Here is a 26,913-nt window from a genome sequence, read left to right on the forward strand (position 1 = left end):
AAGTAGAAGCCATATTATTTTTATGCCTTTAAAAAAAGGTGACCCCTGACTGGATTTGATTACTTGCTGCTAGAAAGCTGACGGTGGTTTCCTCAGGGCAGGTAATTGTCAGAAGGCTGTTGGTGTACCCAGAAGGGATGCATTCCCCCAGGTTGGGGACACAAAGGCTCCTGCAGAGCTTCAGTGAATGACCTGTCATCAGTAGGTGACACTTGGCCCTTGTCTCCTCTCTCTCTTAACTGATGGAGACTGGGGAGCAGTGAGAACGCTGAGATGCAACCAAACTTGGAGAAAAGGCCTCTTTGTAACTAACGGAAGGCTATTTTGAAGCTGAGACTTGCAGTGATGGCCCCTGAGTAAGTTTGTTTCAGCCTTTCTGAGAAAAGCAAAACACCTGAACTGATGGGTCTGGAAAAAGAGGTTGACGAACAGTAGCTTTTGCAGAGGACCCGCAAGTTGTGGAGAGTGAGATGCGCAAGGCTGTCTCCCAAGCAAAGGGAGGAAGAACTTTTCTGTAGAGGAACAAAATATTAATGCAGTCCAAATACAGAGATTATATCCCTTAATAAGTTTTAGCCTGTAATGTATGTTTTTCCTAAGGATCAAATGTAGTGAAAATTTTTATTACTCTGTATCTAGAGGGCCTCCATTTGATTTACAAGTAACGCATTATTTCATATGATCTTCGAAGTATACATGAAGGGCTAGATTAAACTGTCTACTGTTTTTGTTGGTGATAATACTGTACAATCATTAACTTTACCTGTATTATTCTTTGAAGATGCTCATGACCCTCATAACGATTTGAAGCTGGGTGCTTTATACTGATGCAAATCATTAGTACGTTATAAGCAAGAGTTTATAATAATCTACTTTTTGTCTCACTGAATTTAGAAGAAGCTTTGTTAATTTTGACAACAAGTGGAAAAACACAGCAGTGAATCTGTTCTCAAGTGATATACCTTAGTATACGGAGGATCCTGTTGCGAAGAACTTCGAAAATAATCATGGTTTATTAGCTGCACAGCCTTTTCCCCTTTGTTTCTATTCATTTAATTTAAAGTGAAACAACTCAGCATGCAAAACTAAAATTAGCTGCAAAAAAGGTGTAAGTGAATAAACAGGCAAATCCATTAGAGTCGATGGGTTATTGGATCCCTTGCCATTCCTCAGATGGCGGCCTATTAAAAGTGGTAATGTCTGCCTCCAGCATGTCCTTAAGGCAAGAAAGAAGGCCAAGACAGGCATATTTCACATGCATCAGACACAAGAATTAAATAGACCAATGTTCCCTAAAAGACTGAAGTACATCTCTTTCTGACGTTCATCTCGGGCAAAAATTCATTGATCTCAGTATGTCCCTTGGCAATTATAAAATATTAAATCCAAGTCACACTTTTCTAGTTGGCTTAATTTTTTCTCTATTCACAGCTTTCTATTTGATCAATTTTAACAAGTTAGGAATAGCATCTAATAATAAAATAAAAACTGCAGAGTGAAAAAGTTTGTTCGTTTGACATTCTTATATTTTTTTATTTAGTCTTTAGACCTGCCTGTCATTTTATTGTATTTTAAATAAATTTGCAGACTAAATAGATGAAAAGAATATATATTTATACACACAAAACCCCTTTCCACTGTCTCCTTTGAATTAGCACTTTCTTTTTAAAGCTGGATACGTGTATGTGGCCATGGTATTGCAGTGAGGTCTGTATTTTAAAGCTAAATCTGTGTAGTTAATCACCATCGTTTTTTCTAGGGTCAGACAGTAATTATTTCTGCTTCATGTTTCTCTTATTACGTCAGGCTGGAAAATGTAATATTGGTGGAACCTTACTTCCGAATTACTACTTACAGGAGCATTTTCTTTTGTTTGTTTTAACCGAAATTTGGTTTTGTTTGTGTAAATACCAGCCAAGTAGCAAAATGAAAAATAGCCTGTCAGAACCTGGATCTATTTTAACATAAATTTGGGGATTCTAAGATACAGTACAGCAGAATGAATGTCTTTGCTGGTGGTTTTTGCTGATAAGGGACTAATTTTGGGGGAAATTTTTTCCATACAGGCAGTCTACCTGTTGTGTTAGCTTGTTCCCTTCTTGCTTAGCATTCTCATCTGGCTGGCACACTTACAATCTTCCATTCCTTAAATAAGCTCATTCAGTGGCCAACAGCTATAAGCAATCTTGGCTGAAAAGATGTCAAGAAGAATGCTCGGAGTCTTGGTTGGCTTTCAAAAAATGACAATTTTGATTATTTACTATCAGCAAAATTACCCCATGGAAAGGTGGGGGAGGCTAACCAGTAGGTCTTAAATTTTCAGAAAAGTGAAGTTTAACATTTTGCTTTACATTTTGGAAACAAGACCCTGTTGCCGTGTCACTACATGTTTATAAACCACTTAATTTTGTTTTAGTAAGAAAAGCTATTGTAAGTATTAATGAGATAGAAAAAAAGGAGTATGGCTGCTAGTGTAGCTCCATTAGCACCAAAGGAGAGAAATCAGCTTGCCCTGGGTGCCCAGTTTTAAACATGCACAGATTAGATGTATATTTCTGTGCTTTTTCAATTGAATTTTTAACCTGGAAGACACTTACGTTAACGTTCAACCCAGCGTGTGTAAGATTAGGTTTCCTATCTGTGTTTATAGTCCTTGGCACAGGTTTGGATCCACTTGCCGTGAGTTGCAGCTTCCCGGGTGGCCCCGGGAAGTGGACCAGCTCACTCCAATGGCTGCACTGAGATCCCTGGTTGTAAAATGAGGATATTAGTACAGCTTATCATCCATTCTTTTCTTTTTTTTTTGGATGGGTTGGGTTGGGGTTTATTTGTTAGATTGCTAATTGTGCCTGTCCCTTGCTGTGTCTTTGTACAGTGTATATTGTAAGAGAGCTCATTTTCAGATGGGGCTTGAAGGTGGATATAGTTACTAATTGACCAGCATCCATCTATCCTGCCTGTGACTAACAAAGAGGTGTGGGTATAATGCGGTGTTCAAGGAACACAGGAAAACTGTACTGGTGACCCAGAATCCCAGTAGCTGTAGAGATTTTTTTTCCTTTTTCATAGTAATTGTGATCCAGGCATTTAAAAGTCACTTCAATGTTACTCAGAAGCATATTGAGTCTTGAAAAAATGCAGAGATAATTTTCCCTTTTTAAAATTAATTTTTTGTTCTTCTGCAAGAGCCACAATTTGAAAAAGGTCTACAATATAACCTAGACTAAAATGCTTGTGTGTATCTCTCTCTCTCTCTACACACATATAGACACATGTGTGTATATATATAATATTTTCTAACTACGTATCTGTTTTACTATCAGCTATTTGATAAAGCATTATAAGCTGTCTCAAACATGGCTGAGACTAATCTTAATGAAATTAGAACAGTTGTGTTCTGTGTTTGATGATTGTAAGTTGACGGGGTAAATTGGATCTTTCCAAGTCTTAGCATACTACTTTGTTAATATGTTCTCTGTAATGGTGGTTTTGTTGAACAGCCAGCACACCTTTATGACCAGCCAAAATTTGATTTCCATTTCTTACCTAATGGACTGACACATAATATATTATTTATTAAAACCATGATTCTAATTGAAGTTTTGTCTAAGTAAACATTAGTACGTTGGATTCAAATGGTACTTTTGTTCGAAATACTGTTTCCTTTATTGAGTCCCTGCTGCCATCAACCATACACTCTTAATCTCGTGTATTTATCTTATTTATCTCATCTGCCCTGAACATAACTCTCGCCTGTTTGTCTTTGAATTTATAAATTGCAGAACTGGGTTTGCTTTTGAAATCCACTTAAAATTCTGGATTTCAACAAAATGAGACAAAGTAAGATCATTTTGACTATACCTATTCTGAATGTTTCCATTACTTCACATGATATGAAAAACTGCCCTTCTCCAGCTAGCAGTTTTATTTTATTCTGCAACAATAAATATAGCTGTTCCTTTTTTTTTTTTTTTAGTTCTTTAAACATAAATTAATGATAGTTTAATCAGTTTTCTGGCTGTTTACATGTTTTTTTCCTCATCAGTTCTGCATCATGATATTCTTATACATTATATTATGATGCTGTGATACAAAAGTAAAATTAATAGCTGTAAAAAGTGACAACATTCTGCTGTAAGGATGTGCAATATTGTTTATTAAAATGATCCTGTTTAAAGAACGTTTTACTGAACTTCATTTTTCTTGAACTGCATACTAATTTTAAAGGTCAGTGTGGTTAGTTACCATAGTAGTGACCTAAAAATAACCTTTCTAGTGTACCTGTATATTTCTGATCTGTAGTGTTAGCATTCAGAAATGTTCTTTCCCTTAGAGTTTCAGCAGCTAAATAAGTTGCAACCCCTTCAGCTATACTCATAAAAATTTGCTTCCAGACAACATGGTCTGTTTATTGTGTAATAATCGAAATGGCACTAAATTGCAATGATTGCTGAACACTTAGGAATTGCATTAACCACTTAACTGCTAAACTATTTTCCATTTTCTTCCTCACTGTGAAGTATTATATTGATTTTCCTCTTAGTTAGAGCTGCTTACTCAACCTCTGAGATGAACAGAATATTTTAGTAGCCTCATACACTGTCATATTTTGAGGCAATCAGCAGTGACCTTGGCTAAGAATTTTCTAGAGGTTTTTAAAAAAGCTATCAAGCAAAATAGCTTGCAGTGCATAGCCTTGAATCTTTACAGAAAATAGAGGAAAACACAAAACATTTCTGCTAAGTGAGTTTAAAAAATGGTATGGAGGATTAAATCTTTCTCTTTCCCTCTATATTAGGTGGGTTATTCCCTATTACTTTTAATACACTGGTGCTAAGACAAATTAGTTAATAGTTATGAGGCCTTATTCAGGGACTTAATCGTAGCCTGTAATGTGGTGCTGGGAGTGTAATTAAAAATCTAAATACAGTGATGAAGAATTTTAGTAGTGCCGTTGTTCTCTGTGGGGATGTCGATGATTTTTTGTTTTCTAACTAGTCTTTGTTAACTGAGGTAAAACAGACAGACACTTGAGCAATATCAAACTTCAAAGCTCCATGATGATTGCTAGCTAAACTAGGTTTGTTTTCCCCAAATATTTTAGTTTAAAATTGATTTCCTTTTTCTCTCAAAGATTTATAGAGGTAAATTCTGGTCCTGTTTGTTTCTGAGAAAACTTGTCAGAAAAAGCAGAGGGGGGTTTGGTTTGTGTTTTTGTGGGGGTTTTCTAAGCAAAACCTTTCTGAAATCTTGCTGCAAAAAAGGGGGAAAAAGGCTGATACAGGTAAGGAAGAGTTAAATAGAAATTGAGCGGGGATGCTGGGGGGCAGCAGTGCTGCAGAACATAGCAGTGTTCGTGCGAAGGCAAGTCATTTCCCGAAACACTGCAGACACATGGCCTGAGGCGGTCTAAAACCTTTGGAGACCAAAATGGCTCGCAGGAGTTAGAAGTAATAAGGTGTTTTTCCCTTCTTTCTCCTTCACTGAAATTCTGTAAGGTTGCTATGCATTACCAAGGAACAATGCCACTATTTTTGTGTTTTATATGGGTATTAAGATCCATTACAATTTGACATTTTTAAGATTGGTTATCCTGTAGTTTGGTGTTAAATTGAAGTTGTTTGTTTTGAATTTAATTCTTTCATTTTTCAAAGGAAAAAAGGCAGCACTGCTGTGCTGATAGCTTACTGAAGTATGCCAGGATTTGATGTTTGAATTGAATGTTTGCTATCCCAAAATATAGGCAAAATTATCTGTAAAAGAAGTCTTGTTTTTTATAAATTTTTTAAATAATTTTTTAAGTCTGAAAGGTGCTTTCTGCCTAGCTTTTCACAATCAGATTGTGGAAGATATTGCACATATATCTTTGAGGCATACTGTTTCTGGGATTATTTTTAACACTGTGTTACACATCCAAGATGTATTGTGCTTAATGCAACCTGCTTATGATTATTATAACCCTATATGTTTGCAGCAACTAAATAAACTCCACATCAAATAAATTACTGCAGCAATGTTATTAGGCCAGCAGCAATGTTAAGGACATCTGTTAACTCTTTTTCAAATGCCCTGTCCTTACTCGTTTATTCTAAACATTTCTGTTGTTAATTACTACTTAAGTACATGAAGTAGTCATTCAGACATAGCTGTGAAGACCAGCTGAGGAGGATGAGGCAGGTTTAGGTCCCAGTCTTAGCCTTGCTCTGAATGCCATAGTGAGGGGGGACCTGTAGCTTACTATTTTAGGGTAAACACAGGTAAATCAGGAGAGCAATGGATAATTGACATATCTTTCCATTATTGTAGTTACAGCAATAGTCATTGCTCTAGCCAGGGAGACCTCATCTCAATCAGCAAGGCATAGTCTGAGCAACTTTCCCCACTCAGGCCCTAAAAGTTTAACTTCTTGTTATTAGAGCTGGTGAAAAAAATTTGCAATGAAACTTTCTGTCAAAATATATTTTTGTCAAAGATAAAATGTTTAGCAAAAATACATCTGTTTCAAAAACATATTTGTCAAGAAGGTTTCTCAGCTCCAAGATGACATTTCTAGTGAGAAAGTGAGTCTATTGCTGAGTGTTTGCAGCCCAGATCTCGGAGATGAAAGATGAATAGTGCCTTAGCCACTGGGTTGACGAGTCTCTCTGCCACTCATGTTTGTTAGAATGCAGAATGAAAACATTGTTGAGAATTGAAATGTTTTCTGGCTTAGTCTTTATTATGTGGTAAAATGTTACACGTTAGAACCCGATTCACAGTTCTTTTAAAAATCATTTCGTTCCATTTGAAATTCATGTGAGACCATAAGGTGTTTTGCTAGCTGGCACCAAGAGTGGCCCAGGTCTCATCTTTAGTTGTAGTTTAGAGAATTGCAGATACTCGATCACGAAAACAAACAAGATGCTGTTTTTCAAAGGTTAGATGGAACTTAAGAGCAACTCTGGTAGATTAAAACAAACAAGCAATAATAAAAGGACCTGCAGAAATTCTCTATAGACAGTGTCTAAAAGGTTTCTGTTGGGAACTTTGCCAGAATAGTGTGAATGTATGTAGCTTTTCATCAGCATTGTAGGAAAAATAGATGCAAAGTAAGGAATATTCGATAAGTGTGTTTCATTTTTGTCATCTGAGCAATGTCTGATTTCCAAATTACAGTCTTGCCTCTCAATGCGATTGAAGCAAACCTCTAGTATATACTTAGAGTATTTGCCAATTCAGGTATTTTCTCTTGCTCATTACTACTGCAGTTCAGTTAATCACAAAGTGCATGTGGCTCATTGCAGTGTGTGAGGCTGTGGAGGATCACAGCTCGGATAGAAACCTCTCGTTAAATGACTCACCTGCAAACAGACTTGAGCGACCGAAGACTGGACCAACTACCTGCAAGTGTACAGGTTCCGGGTTGCAAGGTGGCATCCTCTCCTTTGCTCTCATTCTCCTTGGAGAGACCAAGACACCCAAGCAGAACACTTGATCTCTGGTTGCAAAGCCCAGTGGCTGCCGCCAGCCCTGACCAATGTTTGTCCCATAGCGAGATTCCCATACGTGCTCCCTAGAGTCTGTCAGATAAGATCATGGGTTGGCCAACTTTTATTTATGGGCCAATGAATTATGCAGCTGGGGTAATTAGATGTTTTTGTTTTGTGAATCAGGATTATGCTCCTGGGGTGCCAACCTAGGAAAGTCTGCAGAACTGCATAATAAAAGTCATTTTTATGCAGAGATGGAAATACTTGAATGCAAAAGAGAATGGGGGGGGAGCTAATGTCATCATGTATTTGGAGAGGAAAAGTGAATTGTAAACTCTAGTTGTTATCCATTAAAGCTTTTATTTCTCTTGCATTGACTAGGAAAGGAAGAGGCTGGTTTAGTATAAACTCCGAAAGAAAATAAGTACTTCTCCCTTCCCCCAAGTAGAGCTATAAAATATAGATGCTTTTGTGTAGTTGGAAAACATGTATGGAATTATATAGGTATATTCAGAGATTCTCTCTATTTTTATAGTCACTGTATGCTATTCGCGTAATAGGACTCTGATTACAACTAAATTCAATATTCTTTAATTAAGCGATAGTTTCCATGATATCCTTCAGTTGCATATTTTGAAAGACATTTGAGGTAGCAGACTAGTACGTAGTTTTGACTTCTCTAACCTACATGCCTTATGTTTGTGCCTCAAGATAACATTGAATAACATATTTAAACTACTCATGCGTGAAAAAGCAAAATTATATCTCATGAACTGATTTCTTCACACATTCAAAAAATCGAATTCCCCTTTTGTTCAGATACTAAACAGATCAGAAGGGAGGCAATGTTTGTAGAAATGATACAGGATTTCAGAATGGAGAAGATATGAATACTTTTAATGAGAAGGGTTTATACTGACTTTAAAAGTTGAATCGTTTTACAAAGGTACTGTTTTACAAATGTCGTTTTCATTGTGTAGGCATTACAGTCTGGTTCAGTTGATAATGAGTCAGAGAAGTTTACTGAGCTGTTATGATTTAATATTTTGAGTTGAATCTAGATATTGTAAAGTAGTAGTTGGCGATAACCATATTTGATTCTTTCTTCAATTTCATCATCCATAAGAACTAGTACTGTCAAGTGCTAATGCTTTATTTACATATAATAAAAACTAGAGGTGCATATGTTCTTGTGGCTATCATTAGTATTTATTACGTATATATTTGTGTTTTCCATATGTCTGTGTATGTAGTAGTTTTGTATGGGTATGTATAAATTACACCAAAGCCACGGTCTTTCATGGATTTTAATTACTGTGTAGATATTCTTTGAGTTTTTGTAAACAAGGCAGTCTTTAAATTTGAAAGCAGTCCGCCAGATGAGCTGTTCTGGCAATCCCTAGAATTAAAGCTTAGACTTTCAAACTCCAACATCTATATGAAATAGGACTTGATGACATGGGATGCAAGTCTTAAAAAAACAAAACAAAAGCAAAAAACCCAAAACAAACAGCCCACTACCAAAAAACCAACCCAAACAACGAAACAACAAAAAACCCCCAATAATAATAAAAGTTTCAGATGTCCTCTCTTGATTTACAGAATCTGTCCAGTTTTCTGAACTTTGGGGATGTCCTAGTTTCAGCTGGGATAGAGTTAACTGTCTTCCTAGTAGCTGGTACAGTGCTATGTTTTGAGCTCAGTATGAGAAGAACGTTGATAACACCGATGTTTTCAGTTGCTGCTAGTAGTGTTTAGACTAATGTCAAGGATTTTTCAGCTTCTCACGCCCAGCCAGCGAGAAAGCTGGAGGGGCACAAGAAGTTGGCACAGGACACAGCCAAGGCACCTGACCCAAACTGGCCAACGGGGCATTCCAGACCATGGGACGTCCCATCTAGTATAGGAACTGGGAAGTGGGGGGGGGAATCGCCGCTGGGGGACTAGCTGGGTGCCCGGTCGGCGGGTGGTGAGCAATTGCACTGCGCATCATTTGTACATTCCAATCCTTTCATTATTGCTGTTGTCATTTTATTAGTGTTACCATTATCATTATCCGTTTCTTCTTTTCTGTTCTATTAAACTGTTCTTATCTCAACCCGTGGGTTTTGCTTCTTTTTCCCGATTTTCTCCCCCATCCCACTGGGTGGGGGGGGGGGAGTGAGTGAGCGGCTGCGTGGTGCTTAGTTGCTGGCTGGGGTTAAACCACGACAGGGGAAAACTTAGGTTTATTGCCCTAAAATTAACATTTTGTTTTTCAGTATGATGCTACTGTTTAGTTTTTATGGGTACACAGAGTAGCAAGATGGTAAGGTGTTATAGTAATGTTGCTGTTTGGGCAGAAACCAAATTAGACCCAGTCTGCTTCATCATGTGAGTTGGTTAGACAGAGACTGAGTCAAACACTGTGGGGAACATTGCTAAAAACCTGAAGTTTGCTCTTGGAAAGTATTGAGTCCACTGTAGTTCCACTGAAGGTGGATGCACTTTCCTAAATAAGAGTATGATAGAAACAAAGTAGTTTATAGGTGAGTATGTAAAGAATATGGCAGGATCTTCAGCAATATTTTTCAGAATAAAGAATGTTCTGGTTACTGATTTCTCTTATTAACTAAAAAAGAAAAAAAAAAACCAAACAACTGTAGTTTGGAAGGAATTATTTAAGACCCTGACCAAATTAAGTCACCTGGGGAGCAGTGAAGGCTTCTGAAGAGCAGCATATAATCCAGACATGCATTTTGCTGCAGTTTAATTTTAAAAGGGTGAGTAGAAGCCAAGATCTAAGAACTGCAGCAGTTAGTGGGAAAGGCTGATATGGGATTATCAGGGTTAGAGTTCAGATAGAACAGATGGTAAAATAGTTATAACCTACTGTACCGTATGTCACTGCTGCACACGTTCAGGTAGCACATTATATGAACTGTGTGGAAAGATCAGTGATCCTAACACAGCTTTTTAGAAAGACCAAAAAAGTTCTTGAAAAACTGATTTCATAATTTCAGACCAAGTTAATAGAAAGCCGTAATTGGTTAAAACTGCAAAATAGAACTCACTATTCCAGAAAGGGATACACAAAATTAGGCATAGCATGCAACTGTATCTTTTCTAATTTCCAGAAAGCTAAAATGAAGCTTGTATTTCAGGAAGTCTGTTTCAGGATCGTTATACTTGAATTTCTGGGGAAAGTTTTTAAATAAAAGACAAGTTCACAGCACTTGAATTCAGACCATTAAAAGCAGGTTACGATTTGATTTATGATTTTTGTAACTTTTAATCAGGGGCCAGATTTTCTAAAGAGCATGCTATCTTAAGGTGCCAATGAGGTGATAAATTTCTCATTGGAAACAACTGGAGCTTCACTGGGTTAGAGTACTTCAGAAAATCTGACTCCCGATCTATAATCTCTGCTGTTATTACTCAGATGCTTTTTAAAGAATCTGATGTGATACCATGAAAATAGGAAGGTAGAAGACAAGAAAGAGAAAAAAGGGTTAATCAAGTCAGAAGTACTGGGAGAAGAAGTGGAATGGTAGCAAAGAAGAAAAATGAAGGCAGAGAGTTGTGATTTGGAGTGGTGCTAAAGAGCCTCTGGGCTTGAGATTCATCTCGCATTTTATAATGCTCATGTTGTGTTGTATCATAATGCACTTGCTCCTACTAGAGCTAGCTGTTCCTCCTCTCTTATTGCCAATGGTAAAAATAGGCCAGTAGCATCATTCCATACTATTGAGCGCATTCTGAATTCCACGTTGTTTTTTCACTTGCCTCTCTAATTAATTTAGTAATCCTCTTCAGTGTGTGTGCATGTGTACGTTGGCGTATGTCTGCTCGGTTGCCCTCTTCCGTCATCTGTTCAAGTTCTCACATTGCTGATGATTGGTTGTGCCAGCTCCCTTCCAAACACAGTGAATATATTACACGCCACTGCCTTTTGTTTAACTTTGCCAGAAAAAATCCCATCACGAGCCTGGTTTTGGCTAGTACTTTGGGGAAGGTTTTTCTTCTGTAGTTGCAACTCTCTTTTTTTATATAATATTCATGTTTATTTTATTTTGGGAGTAGTTAGGTGTGAGAGACTTGTCAGTTTATACATTGATAATTGTCAACTGTCGGGACCTGTTAGTAATGGCTATTCAATAGGTAGTAGATGATTTATGGTATTAGGTGATTTTGTGTCTGTCTTTAGACTTATTTCCTATTATATATTATAATATCTGTTTTAGAGTTGTTTGTAATGGAGCCTTTGATTTTGGTTATCTGGTTTTTAATTTATTTTAAATAATTAATAACTATATATGTTGGGTTTTTTTCTAATAAGGGAAAGGTGGTGATAGTTGTGATGTTTACTTGTTAATTCTTCTTTGCTTGAGGTGGTCTGAGTGGTATCCAAACTTACCAAGACAGTAAAGATGAGAAGTTAGAGATAGCTAAAAGTAGAGCTTTAGCATCTGAAAAAAATGTTTTTGTACATCACCATGTCTCCTCCGTGATCATCTGTAGACTGAAGAGATTTTTTTTTGTTTAGATACTGATACAGATTCCTCAACCATTTTGTTACAGCAAGATACAGTTGGTTAAAGGATCTTCTTGAAAGTTTTTGTAATGCATTTAATCCCACTTTATAAAAAGAGGTGCATCTGGGGTAATTGTGAGAGTGCGAAAGGGTTAACTTTACAAAAAAACAAGTAAGTGCTTTTTTCAAATGGCTTAGTTTGAAATTCAAGGTTTATTCTCTGTTGTTGGCTGTCTTGAATATAAGTGTCTTTAAAAGGTTGTTTACTTTGTGGTGAAACGGGTGGAGAAAGATAAGGATTTGGGAATTCATGAAGTAAGAGGCAATTACAGGGTTTTTAAAATGTTAGAGCAAAGTTTAAATTGTCAGTATAGTGTTCATAAGTTAAACGGATCTGCTTTTCACTCAAGGCTTGGCTGTCTTATTTTGTCTGATAATGGAGGGAAAGGAAAAACCTGGTTTGACATTAAGAGATTAAAGGGCAGTATGAAGCAGAGGTGTTTGTTGGTTTTGTTTTTGTTTTTTTTTAAAAAGCAATGGAAGTGTGTATGCTGAAGCAGTTTGAAGTTTGGCGGCAGATTAGATTGCAGTCTGGAGGACAGAGAGCAATGAAGAGTGGTGGAGACATGCACGTCATGAAGTGTATTTGCTTTGACTCCTGGAGAAGTGATCCTGGTGTGGAAGAGAGAGGCAGGCAGTGGACTTAGCAAGGACTTGAGAAAGACAGCAGCATGATAAACAGCATATGGTGACCATGATGTGCAAGGGACTGTCTTCGTAATGTAGAAGGGGAAGCGAAAGAACGTATTGAATGGGACCTCCTATAAGCTTACTGATGTCTGTAGGACAGAAACCCCACCTTGTTTCCTTTTTGGAGCCATTCTTCCAAGAGTTGTGTGCCAATCTGATTTAGGTTTTTCAAGTATTTTCTGAACAAACAAAACTAACTTAAAAAGAGCCAAGAGTGAGACTTAACTGTAAGAAGCAGAAATGTTAAGAAATCAAGAAACGAGTGGCTAAATGATTCAGCGACTTCTCCCTTCTGAACTCTATCATCTCTCCCTAATGACTGAAATGCACCAGGCCTTAATGATATTCCATGATATTTGCAGTAATAGAAGGAGTGTTAGCAGTCTTCCACATTTTATTTACAAATGTTAACGTCTTATTTCCTGTACACTGGACTGTGTTCTGACAATGTGTTTATCCTGCAAGCTGAAGGTATTAGCATTTAGGGCTTAATTTTATTGCCACTCAATCCAGAGATAACCGCATTGCCGGTTTTGTTTTGTTTTATTTAATGGGCTGGTTGTACGAATTAGGGCCATATACTACCCTCAATCCACAGAGGAGCCTGTGGTAATTACAGGGAAAGGTTTACACCACTGTTCATAGATAGTAACTAATCTACAAGCAGATTTTACACGGGAATAAAACGTGCCAAGAGCTGGTAGATCTGTGGCTATTTTTGCCCTTTCTTTGGCAAGTGGTGCTTAAAGTCACTTGATTGGCACTTGCACAATTGCTGGGAGTGCGCAAGATGGCCAACAGTTGCAAACATAATTATTTTAAAGTCTGGGTGTTATACATCATAATTAGGCTTAAGAACTGAAAGTCAGTTGAGATGAATGAGGGCAATTCATGCTCTCAAGAGCTGAGAAGGTGATTTTGTGTTTAGATTTTGCATTTGTAATATTTTTTTTCCCACAAGCATTAAGATTTAGATACTTTTCTCCCTGTCTCCCACTCTTCCCCCCTCCCACAGGAGGACTGGCAATATATGAAACAGCTGTATCATATCTGTGTCTCACCTTAAATAGGTGAGATATAGCTAGCACATGAAGTGTCACGATGCACTTCTTAGTGCTGATTTTTTCTTCATCAAAAGCAGCTATGAATGAATCTAGTCCCCCACAGTTACCCTGTCCCCTACAGTTGTTCGGCTCAGCGTGTCTTCAGTAAGAGATAGACCAAAAAAGCAGCCTTTACTGGATAGCAATTATGTATATTTTAATTAGATATTTAAACAATTAAATTTTATGTGTGTCTAAAGATCGATAAGTGTTGAGAATATTTTAATCATTATAAGTTTCTGATTAAATGAAAGTCAGAATCATACAGGTTAGAAAAGAAAGGGCCACCCACTATGTAAAACTGAGGTAGTTTTGAACTAATATCAAGTATTACCACAGGAGAAAATTCAGATGGGAATCAAATATGATTCAAGGAAAATGTGAATCCTGGAAGTTGGGCTGTAGGGCTTCTCCCAAAGTTGGTTTGATGTTTCTTGACTCCCAGTGAGAGAGAATATAGGGATGTACAGCATGATGGGCAAGTCCTTTAAAAAAAAACCAAAAAAAACCAAAAACCAACCCATGCTAATATTGAAAGATGAGAAGGGAAAAGCACCACAATGCTTGAAAAATAACAATAAAAAAAATTTGGCAAGATTAGTATTTCAAAGGGAGCAGCACTTGATTAAACATTTGGAAAGCATGGGAGGAGTAACATTCCAAGCAAAATGAAAATATATGTGTATGATGGAAACAGGATAAATAGAATATTCCACTTTTAATTACCACAGCAAGAATGCAGCCCAAACTTAGAGTTCTTAATCAGGTAAAATTGTCATTGCTTTTAAGTCCAAGTAAGGCAGTGAATTGTGGTAGGTATGAGATGTTTGTGGATAAAGATGTTGGCAAGATCTATAGCTGCAGTGAAGAGCAGGTCCATGAACAAAGTAAGTGAAAAGATCTGGAGCCTGCACCACCAAGCAAATCGCGAGTGTGTTGCAAGAAGTCAGAGGATACAAGGCATCCGTTTTTATCACATACCAAGCGAGGAGTGAGCGATACAGAAAGATCTTTGAAAGGTGAAAAGTCTTCACAGAACAGAGAGCTGTTTCTCTGCACAGGAAAAGTTTGAGTTTTTCTTTCTCACATTAATGCAGTGATTATTCAGAGATCTGTATGGATAAATGGATTAAAAAGTTAAAATTAGTTGCAGTCTGGCTTCCTCCTGAGAATGACCTGTTGAGGAGTGGGCAGTTGAACACCCGTCTCCCTTGAGCAGGTAAATGTCATAGCCCATAGCTGCCTTACACTTAATCTGCATTATATATTTCCATTGGGGCAGATGTCCCTTCTTCCCAAATTGTTTCTCACTGAAATGCCGCATAGCCTGCTTTTTGCCCCTGCTCTCATGCAGTTTGTCGGGGGAGCGCTCTCTTAGAGGAAGGAATAGGTGGTCAGGTTGGTAATAAATGCCGAGTTCTCTCAGCTGGAAGTTTTTGGTGTGATGCTGTTTTACAAAGCAGGTTTTCAATTATAATAGCACTTGCATATGTGACTTAGCTTAACATAATAAAGGCAAAGAGCAGGTACAGATAAAGCATTCTGCTTGTAATGGCAGCCCATTTCTTTGGGTTGAAATAACATCATGTAATTATAAACTAAAGTGATCACATCTAAAGAAAAAATTTCCACTGTATCCACGTCTTAGTATGATTTACCTTCCTCTTATTATTTTTTAATATAAAAATTACTGCATGCTGTCTTTGAAATGTTGCAATTGTGTTGGTATTTGAAGTACTTGTAAATACTTGTGCAAATCAGTTTTTCTGATGTTTGTCTGCAGGGCGAGGTGTGTGTTTATGTGCCCAGGGGAAATGAGATGCATTTGCATCCAAGAGGGTGTAGCAAGCGAACGCGTGCCAAAACAGAGTCTGTAGGAACAGTTGCACTAAAATAGTACGGGATAAAAATGTTTGCAAATGAAAATAACTAGCTTCCGAAGAAATAATGGTATCTAATCCTCCCAGTAAATGTTGCTGATCTGAAGGCCTAAATGATAGCTTTTGGTGATGAATCTTTCTAATTCTCCTGGTAAATGTTGCTGATCTGAAGGCCTAAATGATAGCTTTTGGTGATTAATCTTTCTAAAGACACTTGTAAAGCCACCACACTGTGCATATGAAGATACACAGTCTTTTGGTAGATAAAATTATATTTCATATAGTATTGTTAATCTTTGAGGTGCTGACAAATAGTTATTACTTACTTTTCTGTACTTCAGGGGAATACTGATTTAGGGATGTTTCGGCTCTCATTTAAATCAGTGAAATCATTACTATTAGCCTCAGTAGGTGCTGAATTAAACCCTGAATTACGTGGGACAGCTAATCATGCATAATATTATACCTGTTTTTCATGTACAAAGTGCCTCTCAGCCAAAGATCTAATAGCACTTTATGCAAGTAAACATCATTGCTGCAGAATATCTCCAGAATATTTCTTAGGATCCAAGACCTCTTACTCATAACAGCAGACTAATATATACCTTATCTTCCCACTCCTCTTCAGCGCATGGAGATTGGAGAGACAAAATTCCTGGTATTTTTGTACTCCATAGATAGCTTGGCTTTGAATTGTTACTGCATGATTCCCACTTTCAGACTTTGGCTTGAAGTGCAAGTCTGCCACAAGGATGTGCCATGTAGCCTGGGAAGAAAACCAGCAGATCTTTTATCATTATTGCCTTGTCTGTCTGGGTCACAGAGAAGCAATAGCCGCAGTTCAAGACTATGTTCAAAGGAGAGATGTCAGGACTGAATTGTTTTCTGGTGAAGGAAGGCTGGATAAAATATTAAATGCAATCTTCTGTTTGCCCTTATCTTTGTGTTTCCTGACAAGAATATCGTACTGTATTTCCATGGTTCTAGAATTCAAAGCTGAAGGTATACAGATTTGTGAAAAACTGATTTAATTGTTCAACAGTAGAAATCATTATTATAAAAAAAGTGTAGATTTTGTATTACGTGTGCTTTCTTACGTGAAAGCACTTCTATCTCAAGCAAGGAACAGCACACTTTTGAGAGTTACTCAGTTTAATTTTCATACACCTGCTGCTGTAATTATTATAATTTAATGCACAAAGACATTTTTACTTTCTGAGCAGTAGGGGAGTTCGTCCATGAAAATTTCAGAAGAGGTGTGTCTGTCTCTCTCAGGCCTCGTTCCCAGTAGCCCTTAAACCTTTCGGGAAATACTAATCAAATCTGGGGGGTGGGGGCAGCAGAAGGGGGACGAAAGTAGGAAGGAGCTCGAGATTTTAAGTCCCTACAACTTCCATGTGAACCGTTGGCTTGGGTACAGGGAAGAGAGACGTGCTGGTCTCGCCAGCAAAGAAAAGGCTGCAGCGTGAGCTCGGCAAGCTTTGGGGTAAGTTTGGCTGGGGGGCCCCGGGTCTGCTGGGTGGCTGATGAGGACAGGCAGCCTGGTGGGGTCAGCCACCCCGTGGGACGATGCTTGCCTAGCTGGTAAACGAGGACGGGAGGAGAGCCAACCGTGGAGCAGTTCTGCGACCGTTTTGAAAAAGGTGAAGGTTTGGGAAGCGGGGGGAGTTTGGGAGAGGTGGAGGGTAGAACAGCGGACTGAGAATATTTGTGGAGGAGGTGAGAGGTGATGAACGCTCTGTAGAGGAGCCAGGTTTGTCGTGGTAAGTAGTACCAGAGAAATGTGACACATCTGTCAGAAATGAGGCTTCATTAGCTTCTCTGTGCACATGGGACTATTTGTTTTAATTTCTACCCTATCACGGTGAGAGCGTGTTTCTTTAGCAGACTGTTGTGTATTTACCTAGTGATCTACCGAGTCTTTGGTCAGTATTTTATTTTGAACCAGTTTTATTCCACTTTTCCAACAGCATGCGTTTTCTCATAGAGGACAATCACGAAAATCATGAGATGGGTGGCCCAAATCTTGTGTCACATCTGACATAAATTCAGAATTGCTTCAAAATGTGCATACTGAACCAATAATTACTCTGATTCTTCTTCTTAAGCCATAATTTCAAGCTAGGTAGCTTCCAACAGTTGAATTAAGCTTGACAGTCCAACCCTGTTATTTAAAATACTGTAAGCTATATATACATCAGCTGTGCGTATCTGAAGTGCATTGAAGTCCATTAAAGTAGATGGACTCTTGACCGTTTCAGTGGGTCTTGGGTTACAGGTTAACAGAGAGCACAGCACCGTGGTGTTTTTGCAAATTCCTGCATTTGATTTTCTGTGAATTGCTTTTCTCGTCAGCCCCAGCTGGGAGTGGGTGTTGTACGGGGGTCTCAGGAAAGCCCTGTTGTAGCCCACCTCTCTGTAGCCCCACGAGGAACAGGTGAAGCACAAAATAATTGGTTTGCTCTCTGCTGTCTTTCTTGCTGTCCTGTGGGATTTGCAGCTGCCAAGTTCAAGGCAGTCACCGGTTGCCTTGGTGTGTTACAAGAAAGTAGGATTGAAGCAGCAAGGGAGAAGAGGCAGTGGGGAAAAGGAGAGGACAAGGTGGAAGGGGATAAGAAGTCACTATAGCTCATGTATGTAAGCAATCTCAAAATGAAATGGCAGAAAGAGTTCATATATAAATAAAATGTTTTTTTCTGGTCTGGAACATCTTAAATTTCCCTTAAATTATAAATAGAAGTTCACTGATACAAAAACTAGTACTGGTGTATATTTGAGGGGTGCGATTTGGTAATAGCTTGGGTGTGGCAGGCCAGGAAATAAAGGATGTAAACAATTTACAACCATTTATTTTTTTATTAGAGCTTTTATCTTTGTAACTCTTATTAGTTGCCATAGATACAGACAACACAGGGCTTGTTTGGGTTAATGAAAAGTCTGTCATGCTGATGATAAATGGTGATTTTTCTTGAGAAAAATCTGCATTACTTCAATTCCACTATTCTTGGCAATTAATTTTAACTATGCTTGCATTCATGTATATAATTAAAAAATTGTGGCATTTAGTAGTCTACATTTTTTATATAGCATCTGCAGAATTATTTTGAGTACAATGCAGTACCAAACAAATTGGTCTTTAATTTAAATTAGAGATCATATTGACAGATACAAATTACTGTTGTCAGTTTACAGATGTGCTTCTGTACTTTTTCTAAAATCATTCTTACGATTTTTTCCACCTTGTAAAACAATTACAGAACACTATCAGGTAACTGATCGGCTCACAAGTGCGGTTCTGAATGTGCACAGCTTAATGTCATGTTATGATGTTGCATTAAGTATATGCTCTTCCTACGTAAAAGTTCAGTATTTCAAGTGATACTTGCAATGAATGACTTACCACGTCTTAATTCCAGCTACTCTGTCCAAACAGAAAGCAGTTATTTGCTGTAAATGTACCTCAATTAATTCAAGAAATGGTTTTATATGAAGAAAAAATTTTAAAAAATCAAGTAGCTTTTCTATTAATATTTGATAAATGTGTGCAGGATGGTTCTAGTCCAGTAGGCTATGGACAGTATTTTTTAATGAGTTTAAGGTGGCCACATTTCTTACAAGTGTGTTTGTCACTGTTCAGGAACTGTAGTCAGGATGAATCTGAAATAAGTATTACTTGGGGCAGGGGGGAGAGATGCACCATGTGGGGAACCGAGAAGAAAGGAAAATATTTTTGAATCAGCTTGATTTAAAATAAGTACATAGACAGGGGTTTCTTGGAGGGTTGGAAACGGTGGCAACAGCCCTGGCAAAGTGGATGTATGGTCAAAGTGCAGGCAAGAGGCAGCTTAAGGTAGGTCATCGTTCCAGACCTGTGGAAGGAGTACGAGTTTAAATGACACTATTTCTTTTAGGAATGCAAAGCGTTTTGGCGTAAAGGCTGAATTCAGAGCACCACTAAATAAATGGATTGTGCACTGGGGATGTGTCTGGCTTCAGCATGGATGAGCAACCCTTGCAGCTGCAGCACATGCTTTTCCTATGAGCAGTGAGGTTAGGTGGTAAATCAATTAATCTATTAACAAAAACTACTCCATACTGGAGAACAGAATCCCTCAGATCAAATGCTCACGGTGCTCAAATGTTATGGGCTTCTCCCTCTCTTGCCTGCAAGCTTAGCCACATTCATTTCACTACATTAAGCCTTTTGTGTTTGCGGTTACAAGAGAATAGGATTTGCCCCACTACTGTAATTTAATGATCAGGTATAGGAGAAATAACTTGAATGGTATAGTTCTGCAAGGAGTCTGCCTGCTGGTACACAGAGGGAAAAGCAACAGAGAAAACAGTGGCACGTCTTACTCGCAATATACCATATATGTTTCCCCTACAATCTTTCAGTAGTGAAATTGTGCTTAACTGTATTTTTAATGGCCAGAATCAAGCTCCTAGAATAAGTATTTCCCGGGGAAAGAAAGGTAGGTTATTAAGAGCAGCAGTAAGTAAATTGGGGATTTTAAAAGTATTGAAAACTTTGCCAGATGTCTTACAGGTTTGAAAAAGAATTTAAATCTTTTTAGAGATTAAAACCTGTTTTTCTAAGTTAGACCAGTTTATTTTGCCAGAAATCAATTGGAATTAATAAAATTAATAAAAACATTTTTTTCATCCTGAGGATGAAAAAAGGGTTGAATGTGTGCGTGTGTTTCAGTTTTAAACTCAACAAGACTGCAGAGAGTCTGTAATTACGTCCTTTCAGTTTCTAGATATTCAGATCATAGTGTTCTCGGGCCCAGTTTGTGAATTTTCTATCTACACAGAAAGCCAGGATGAGGTATTCAGTAATTCAGTACCTTTGAACCAATTTAAACAAACAAAAAATTTAACATAGCTTTAGAAAATAGTATACTAATGTTTGTCTTTATCATCGCACAATGTCTGAGTCTTTGTGATTTTTCTGTTTAATTTTTCCATCTCTCAGCTGAGCTGGTTGTGTACTCGAGCAAGATCTCACCACACTAAGCCCTTCTCTTCAGTAGACCCAGAGGAGAGAACTGGGGTCCCCATGGGACTTGCAGCTGCAGAGGTTATTGCAGCAGCAACATCCTTACACACCACTCACCTTTTTCCAGTCCTAGACCCAGGATGGGGAATAAGATGGTGCACACATTTGAGATAGTAAAGATGGCTTTATCTGCTGCAAATAGTTTTGTCCTTAAAAGGCTTCTGAAATTAAACTGGTCAAATACGTCTACAGTTAACATGACCGTAGCAGGAGAATTAGTCAGACGTGTTTGTCCCGAGTTGTAAATGAACAAGGTCTAGCCTCACGTGTGTTTTCACTTGAGTTTCTTTACTCAGGTTAACTTGGTGAGACTCAGAAGAATAGAAAATAAAAGAAAAAAAAAAATCTTATGTAATACTTTCAGAATTAGGCTCATAATAATCCATTTAAGATGTTTAAAATAATCCAGCAGTTAGCAGTTGTAAACCTGAGAGTACGAGGAAACTCTTTCCTGTTGCAGGACTTCTGACTTTGCTGTGTTTTCTTTGTAGGGTCTCGGTATGTCTGGTGGAAGTCAGGCTGGCTTGGGGACTCCTTCATCCAGGCAGTATGCACGACAGAAAATAACGCGCGTAAACCTCAGGGACTTCATCTTCTACATGGAACAGGAAAGAGAAACGAGCCATTCTCTCCTGCTCTATCGAGCTCTGCTTAAATAAAGCCAAGAATTGTACTGATTTCTCCATACAGAAGCTCAACTTGCATTGAAAAGCTGTCATTTTAATGTGCCTTCTATTTTTTTCAGAAGTCAATGTTTCAGTAATTTTGTTTTGTAAAATTGTCAGACACATGCAATAAATTCCCTTTATGTAAAAAAAAAAAAAAATCACAAAAACAGAAAAAAAAAATGTGCAAAAGGTTTCAAAATGTTAAATCCACAGACACAACCAACATCAAAGTCTTGCTCCATTTGGCCATTTTAGATGAGGCTGAAGTAGATGGCGTGGAAGTTACACAAGTGGAAAGACTGCTGCAATGGCTCACGTAAACTATCTCACGGCAAGGAGGATTGGGACAGGTTCACGGGATTGGGACCTAACCATGGTGTTAACCTGTACGTTCACTTACGGTGCTGGTTTTGTTTTCTTCTTTGTTTTACTAGCACTGTTTCCACTGACTAACCATTGTGATACCTGTTGTTATTTTAGATTAGTTATATTGCAGTTTTTTGCACAGCTAAGAGAATCGCCACTCCACACTCTCACAAATTTTATATATTTAGGATTTCTGCTTTTACTGCACAGCTCATTTCCCGAGCCATTTGCTGAACCAAATCCTAAGTGTATGAAATCTGTGCGTTTGGGTCCCAGCTGAGTTACCTTGACTAGCTTCCAGTTGTTTTTCTAAATCTCTTCAACCTTTTGCACATTTGTAGCAACTGGTTAGTAACATGAATCAAAGTTGGGGTTTATTTTCTAAAAAATATCTTAATTTATTTATTGCAAAGAGTATGGTTTAATGGTGGTTTTAAAAGAGAGTATTGTTCAGTAAAGATTTTAGAGTATTCTATATGGATTTTTAAAGGCGCTGTGAAGGGATTTGGGGGGGCCGGTTCCGCTCTTAGGAGAACGACGGGAGCAGGGGTGAGCGAGCCCTGGCAGCCCGGCGCCGCCGGGCGGTCAGGGCAGCGCCGCAGGGACCGGCGATGCCTTTGCCTTGGACGATTGGACCCGGGGACTCCAGTCCGGAGAGGCTCATGAACAAGCGCATGACTTTAAGCATAATGAGTAGTTCTAAGTACTTAAAGGTGGGATGAATGCTTTTTAAATGCTTTGCTGAATTGGAATTTAAGGGGCCCACACCAAAGCCAAGCGAAGTTAGTGTGAGTCTTTTAAATGGGTATCGGATAGGAATATTAAGCAGGCAGGTGGGCACAAGTTGTACTTCAAACGTAACAGTATTATCAGTAACCGTGGAAGGGAGACATTTGCTTATTTATCTTTTCAATTTTTACTATGTTACGCTTGCCACTTTTTTGAGGCAATATTTTTTTTTTTGATGGGAAACCATAGCGAAAGCACAAATAGAACTATTTGTCCAATAGTTTTAAAAACAAAAGTTTTAATTATTTTTTAAGGTTTATGAAAAGCAGAAGAAAATTTATACTGCTGCTATTTAGCCAAAAGATTATTCATAAGGTATTTAAGGCCAGGAAGTGTAAAATTATGTTTTAAATGTATTGATAATTTGTACATATTGTTTATAAAGGCCTTGTGTTTATTAGAATTACGTTATTTTGATGATTTCTGTACATACTCGTAAATACCCCCAATTTGTGTGAAAACATACTCCCTTATTTGTACTTATTTTGTAAAGAAATAAAACAATTTACTAAAGTAACACATCGAGCGACATACAGTATTAATTTATCAAACATGAATTTCACATTGTCTTGTAGTTCTTAAGCACTGTTCAGAAACATTTTGCATTAAAATATTAACAGAATACCCACAAAGAAATATTAAAACCAAATACTTCAATGTTTTGTTGTGCTGATTCTTATCCTTTGTCAAACATCTAATAAAATTGTCAACAAACCTCGATGCTATTAATACAGTGAATGAATGCACTCAGCAGTTGCTTTCTCAAAAGCGATTAGTCCAATAAGCACAACATAACATTCTCGCTTTCTTTCCGAGACTTGGGAGCACAGTGGTGTAACAGGGTTGTACAGAAAGTGCTAGTGAAGACTCACGTTCTTCAAGCCACAGTTTCGGTGCTCAGCAACGGAGAATCGGAACAATTTTGTTCAGTCGAATTAGGCGAAAAACCAGGCTACGTTTGCTTTTTGGCCTTCGTAAGAAAAACATTTGCTGGCTGCGCACCACAGCTTTACTGGAGTTTCTATGGTATTTTAAAACCTGTTTTAGCGATGCTGAGCAATGTTCTTAATTAAGTTACGTTGCTATGGTTTAAGGCCAGAAGTAAAAATTCAAATCAGTTTTTGCTGATATTGCTGCCTAAAAATATAGGGAAATAAGTAAAAAAGATATAAATGAAACTGTAATAAACTTTAAATAAGTGACCTGAAGTTACTAACTAAAAGAACATGTCCTAGCTTAGCTTTTTTTTTTTTTTAAAGGCATATTTCTTCTAACAAAGTGATTGTTACCACATGTCTTCCTTGCCTTAGTGCTATTTTGCAGTCAACGTTGTGATGTCATGGCTCAAACTTTCCATCTCAAGTTCACATTTAACTCGGTTGGCGCAGCCTGGAACCCTTTACGATGCCACCTTAGCAAGCTGCCCTAAGTACTGGAGCTGCTTCATTGAGCTATAAAAAAAAAACACGGTAAACACCAAACTGAAGAAAACCAACCCAACCAACCGCAAATACTTCCAATGTTCTACGCAGATCTAAAAGCCTCATCCCGCGTCCGAGCTTGCGCGCGCTGCCTGCCCGCGCCTTCGGCGGGAGCTGGCCCTGCTCCGCTCTCGGCGGGTACTCGGCGCCTGGTCCCGCTCGCGGACGGCCCCGCTGACCTCAGGGGAGGCTTGGCCTGAGTACGAGGGGCAGAACCGGGCCCCCGTGTTTCAATGTAAACGTTGAGGTGCTCGCCTTTCTCCCCTGGCCGAGAGGTAACGAAGGGAGAGGATGCGCCGACAGACGAGCGCTCGGCCGCTGCTAGTGCTAACTCTCCCTGCTCAGGAGGGCGGGACGAAAGCGTATATAGGATAAAAACAAGAAGCTGAACGGGTTACTTAAGGAGACTTTGAACTTAAAGTGAACTCAATGTATGAAAGTAATAAATAAAACACTTTTTTTTTTTTTTTTCCTTTTTGTAAGACATGGCTACATCAAGCTGAATGGAGCAAAGGGCCAGAGGAGATGCAATCAAAAATTCTCACCTCTTTCAAACAACGTGGGAGATACAGTGAGTGTTCCACCCTACTCGCTTATTTTTGATCATTTACTTTACAGAAATGTTTATGGCATGAAGTACTGTATAAGAAATGTGCATACACAAATACATGACAATTATACGTTAAGTTCTTTACAATATTAAATGTATAATATACAATTCTACAGATATCTTACATACAAAGGTGAATGTTGTGCCATATATTCAAATACGGCAACGCCTAGCAACTTTAGAATGTTGTACAAGTATAAAAACACAAAATAAAATAACTTTACAACTCTTTTAAAGTAGACAGATCTGCTCAACTGTTCTGCTAAGTTAGCAGGCCAACACGTATCGGCTAAGATTTCCAGAAGAGATTTCCGAGTTGGGTAACCAAGGTGAGAAAACCTGCAGAGGTCTGATTTTCCACAGACAGGTATCCAGCCCTTTTCCAAAAATTAGACCCCTGCCTAGATTGTACCTTGGGTAGTCAGTACAGCTCATCGCTTTTGAAAATATTAGTCTTAAACACGATTTTTTTTATTTTGCCTGATTGTTTGGCATTAAAGAATTGTTGACCACTTAATACTCTGTCCCTTGTTCTATACGGCCGTATTTATGCATCTAAAAAGAGTTTAATTAAAATTCAGCATCTACACCAGTATTCTATAAATTAATGTGGGAGAAACTAAATTGTGATTAACACATGAATTAGTTTTTGAGGACCCAATCACGCTAAACAGCAATAAACAGGATTTAGCAGAATGCTATTTATAACCTTGCACCTGCAAACACGGTGCTGTCTCCTGAGTTAGGAAGCCCTGCAAGTCGGAGCTGATACCGATTCACGGAAGGAGCAGTAACCTCCTGCAGACAGCGGGCTTCGTTAAAGAGAAAATTACACAGATAGAGGGCAGCTACAGAATCGGTATTTTAATAATAGTTTAAAATAATAGAGGAAAAACAATCTAAACAAAAGGTGGCCTGCTTTCATCAGACAATGGCAGTAGAGGGTTTTAGTATCTTTTTGCAAAAATTCCAGACCCATAAAGAGTGGGCTTGTCCAAAATTATTAATGTTTCCTCCTAAATGTGGGCTTATAACATTGTTAGTAAACGAGTAACAAGGGGTGGCAGAGCTTGCTTGGCAGAACCACGCTTCTTTGATGATGCAAAACTTAACAGTTTCTGAGACAAAACGAGACTGGCTTTAAGAGAACTACAGCTCCACGTTAGGTATGACCCTTGTGTGATGGTGGATGACCTTTTATTTTGTGCTTCCAGATCCCTACTTCTGCAAATATTGCCATAAACGGCCTCGTCAAATTTTTTGTTGCTTTTTTGTTTCATTTGTGTGGGTTTTTTTAGAACTGAGCACCAGTTGACTATAAGTCAGTCCTTTTCTGATTCTGGATTCTGTCCACAGAGAGATATTTCAGTTGGAAATGTTGTATAAAAATAAGCCATTTGCTAGCATGAGTGAGTACAATCACAGAAGTGTTAACGTAATGTATGGAGGTGTAAAGCACGTCTGATATGAAGGAGGTGCGGCAGTCAGGGAAGATACTCGGTGCAGTTTTTAGTGTACCATCTTCCTCTCGGAGGCGCCCACTTCCACGCGTCACAGCATCGGGTATCGTTGGAAAGGCTGTCGGAACCGTTTCTCCTGCTGATCTATTCACATTGCTTTAACTGGTCTTTCTGCAGAAGTCCAATCTAGGGTCAGGGGTTTATGAAGCTTTGCCTTTTTCACCACCACAGCTGTTCAGCCCAAAGTCCATTCCCAGCAGGCCTGGTACGCTGAGCACGCTCAGGAATTTCATCGTGAAAAACGGACAACTGGATTTTCAAATGCATTTCATGGCTGGCTATGTGACAGGTAGTTTCAGAATACCACTAATTGGCAACATAAAGTCAAAATCTGTTTGCTAATACTGTTTTGCAAATCCTTAGTGTTTCACATAAGGGACTATTAAACACTTCTACGGTTACAAAGGAGTACGGGCAGGGTCTAGTCCAGGGGCTCCTGTTTTATTCTGATTGTTGGGGTAGGTTGTGGTCGTCTGTCTTCGCGACACAGCACGTATTCACTGAACTGAGAGGAATCCACCCCACCACCGCACGAAGCTGCCACGTTAAATCCCTTCTGAAATAACCTTTCGAGCACCTGCAATGTGGGGAAAAAAATCTGATTAATATTCAGCAAATTTTAGTGATAAAAGCATTCAGGAGCACCGGATCTAAATGATGGATTTAGTCTTTCGAGTCCTTGTTGAATGAATATCATTCAGC

The 26,913-nt window shown here is 38.4% G+C and overlaps 2 protein-coding genes across 7 annotated transcripts in view; one reads left to right on the forward strand and one right to left on the reverse strand.

The window, feature by feature from the left end:
• LOC115345659 (transcription initiation factor TFIID subunit 4-like) overlaps positions 1–23,119 on the forward strand; it is a 151,797-nt gene extending 128,678 nt beyond the window's left edge. The window contains exon 15 of the mRNA XM_030024824.2: positions 21,269–23,119. Within this exon, the coding sequence (XP_029880684.1) occupies positions 21,269–21,436 (168 nt within the window). The 3' untranslated portion in view covers positions 21,437–23,119. The remainder of the gene's footprint in view (positions 1–21,268) is intronic.
• A 1,434-nt stretch (positions 23,120–24,553) lies between these two features.
• KCTD15 (potassium channel tetramerization domain containing 15) overlaps positions 24,554–26,913 on the reverse strand; it is a 44,817-nt gene continuing 42,457 nt past the window's right edge. For all 6 annotated transcript variants that reach the window (XM_030024828.1, XM_030024826.2, XM_030024827.1 and 3 more), the window contains one exon: positions 24,554–26,788. In XM_030024828.1, the coding sequence (XP_029880688.1) occupies positions 26,633–26,788 (156 nt within the window). In that variant the 3' untranslated portion in view covers positions 24,554–26,632. The remainder of the gene's footprint in view (positions 26,789–26,913) is intronic.

This window comes from Aquila chrysaetos, chromosome 9 (assembly GCF_900496995.4).
Source record: "Aquila chrysaetos chrysaetos chromosome 9, bAquChr1.4, whole genome shotgun sequence".
NCBI lineage: Eukaryota > Metazoa > Chordata > Aves > Accipitriformes > Accipitridae > Aquila > Aquila chrysaetos.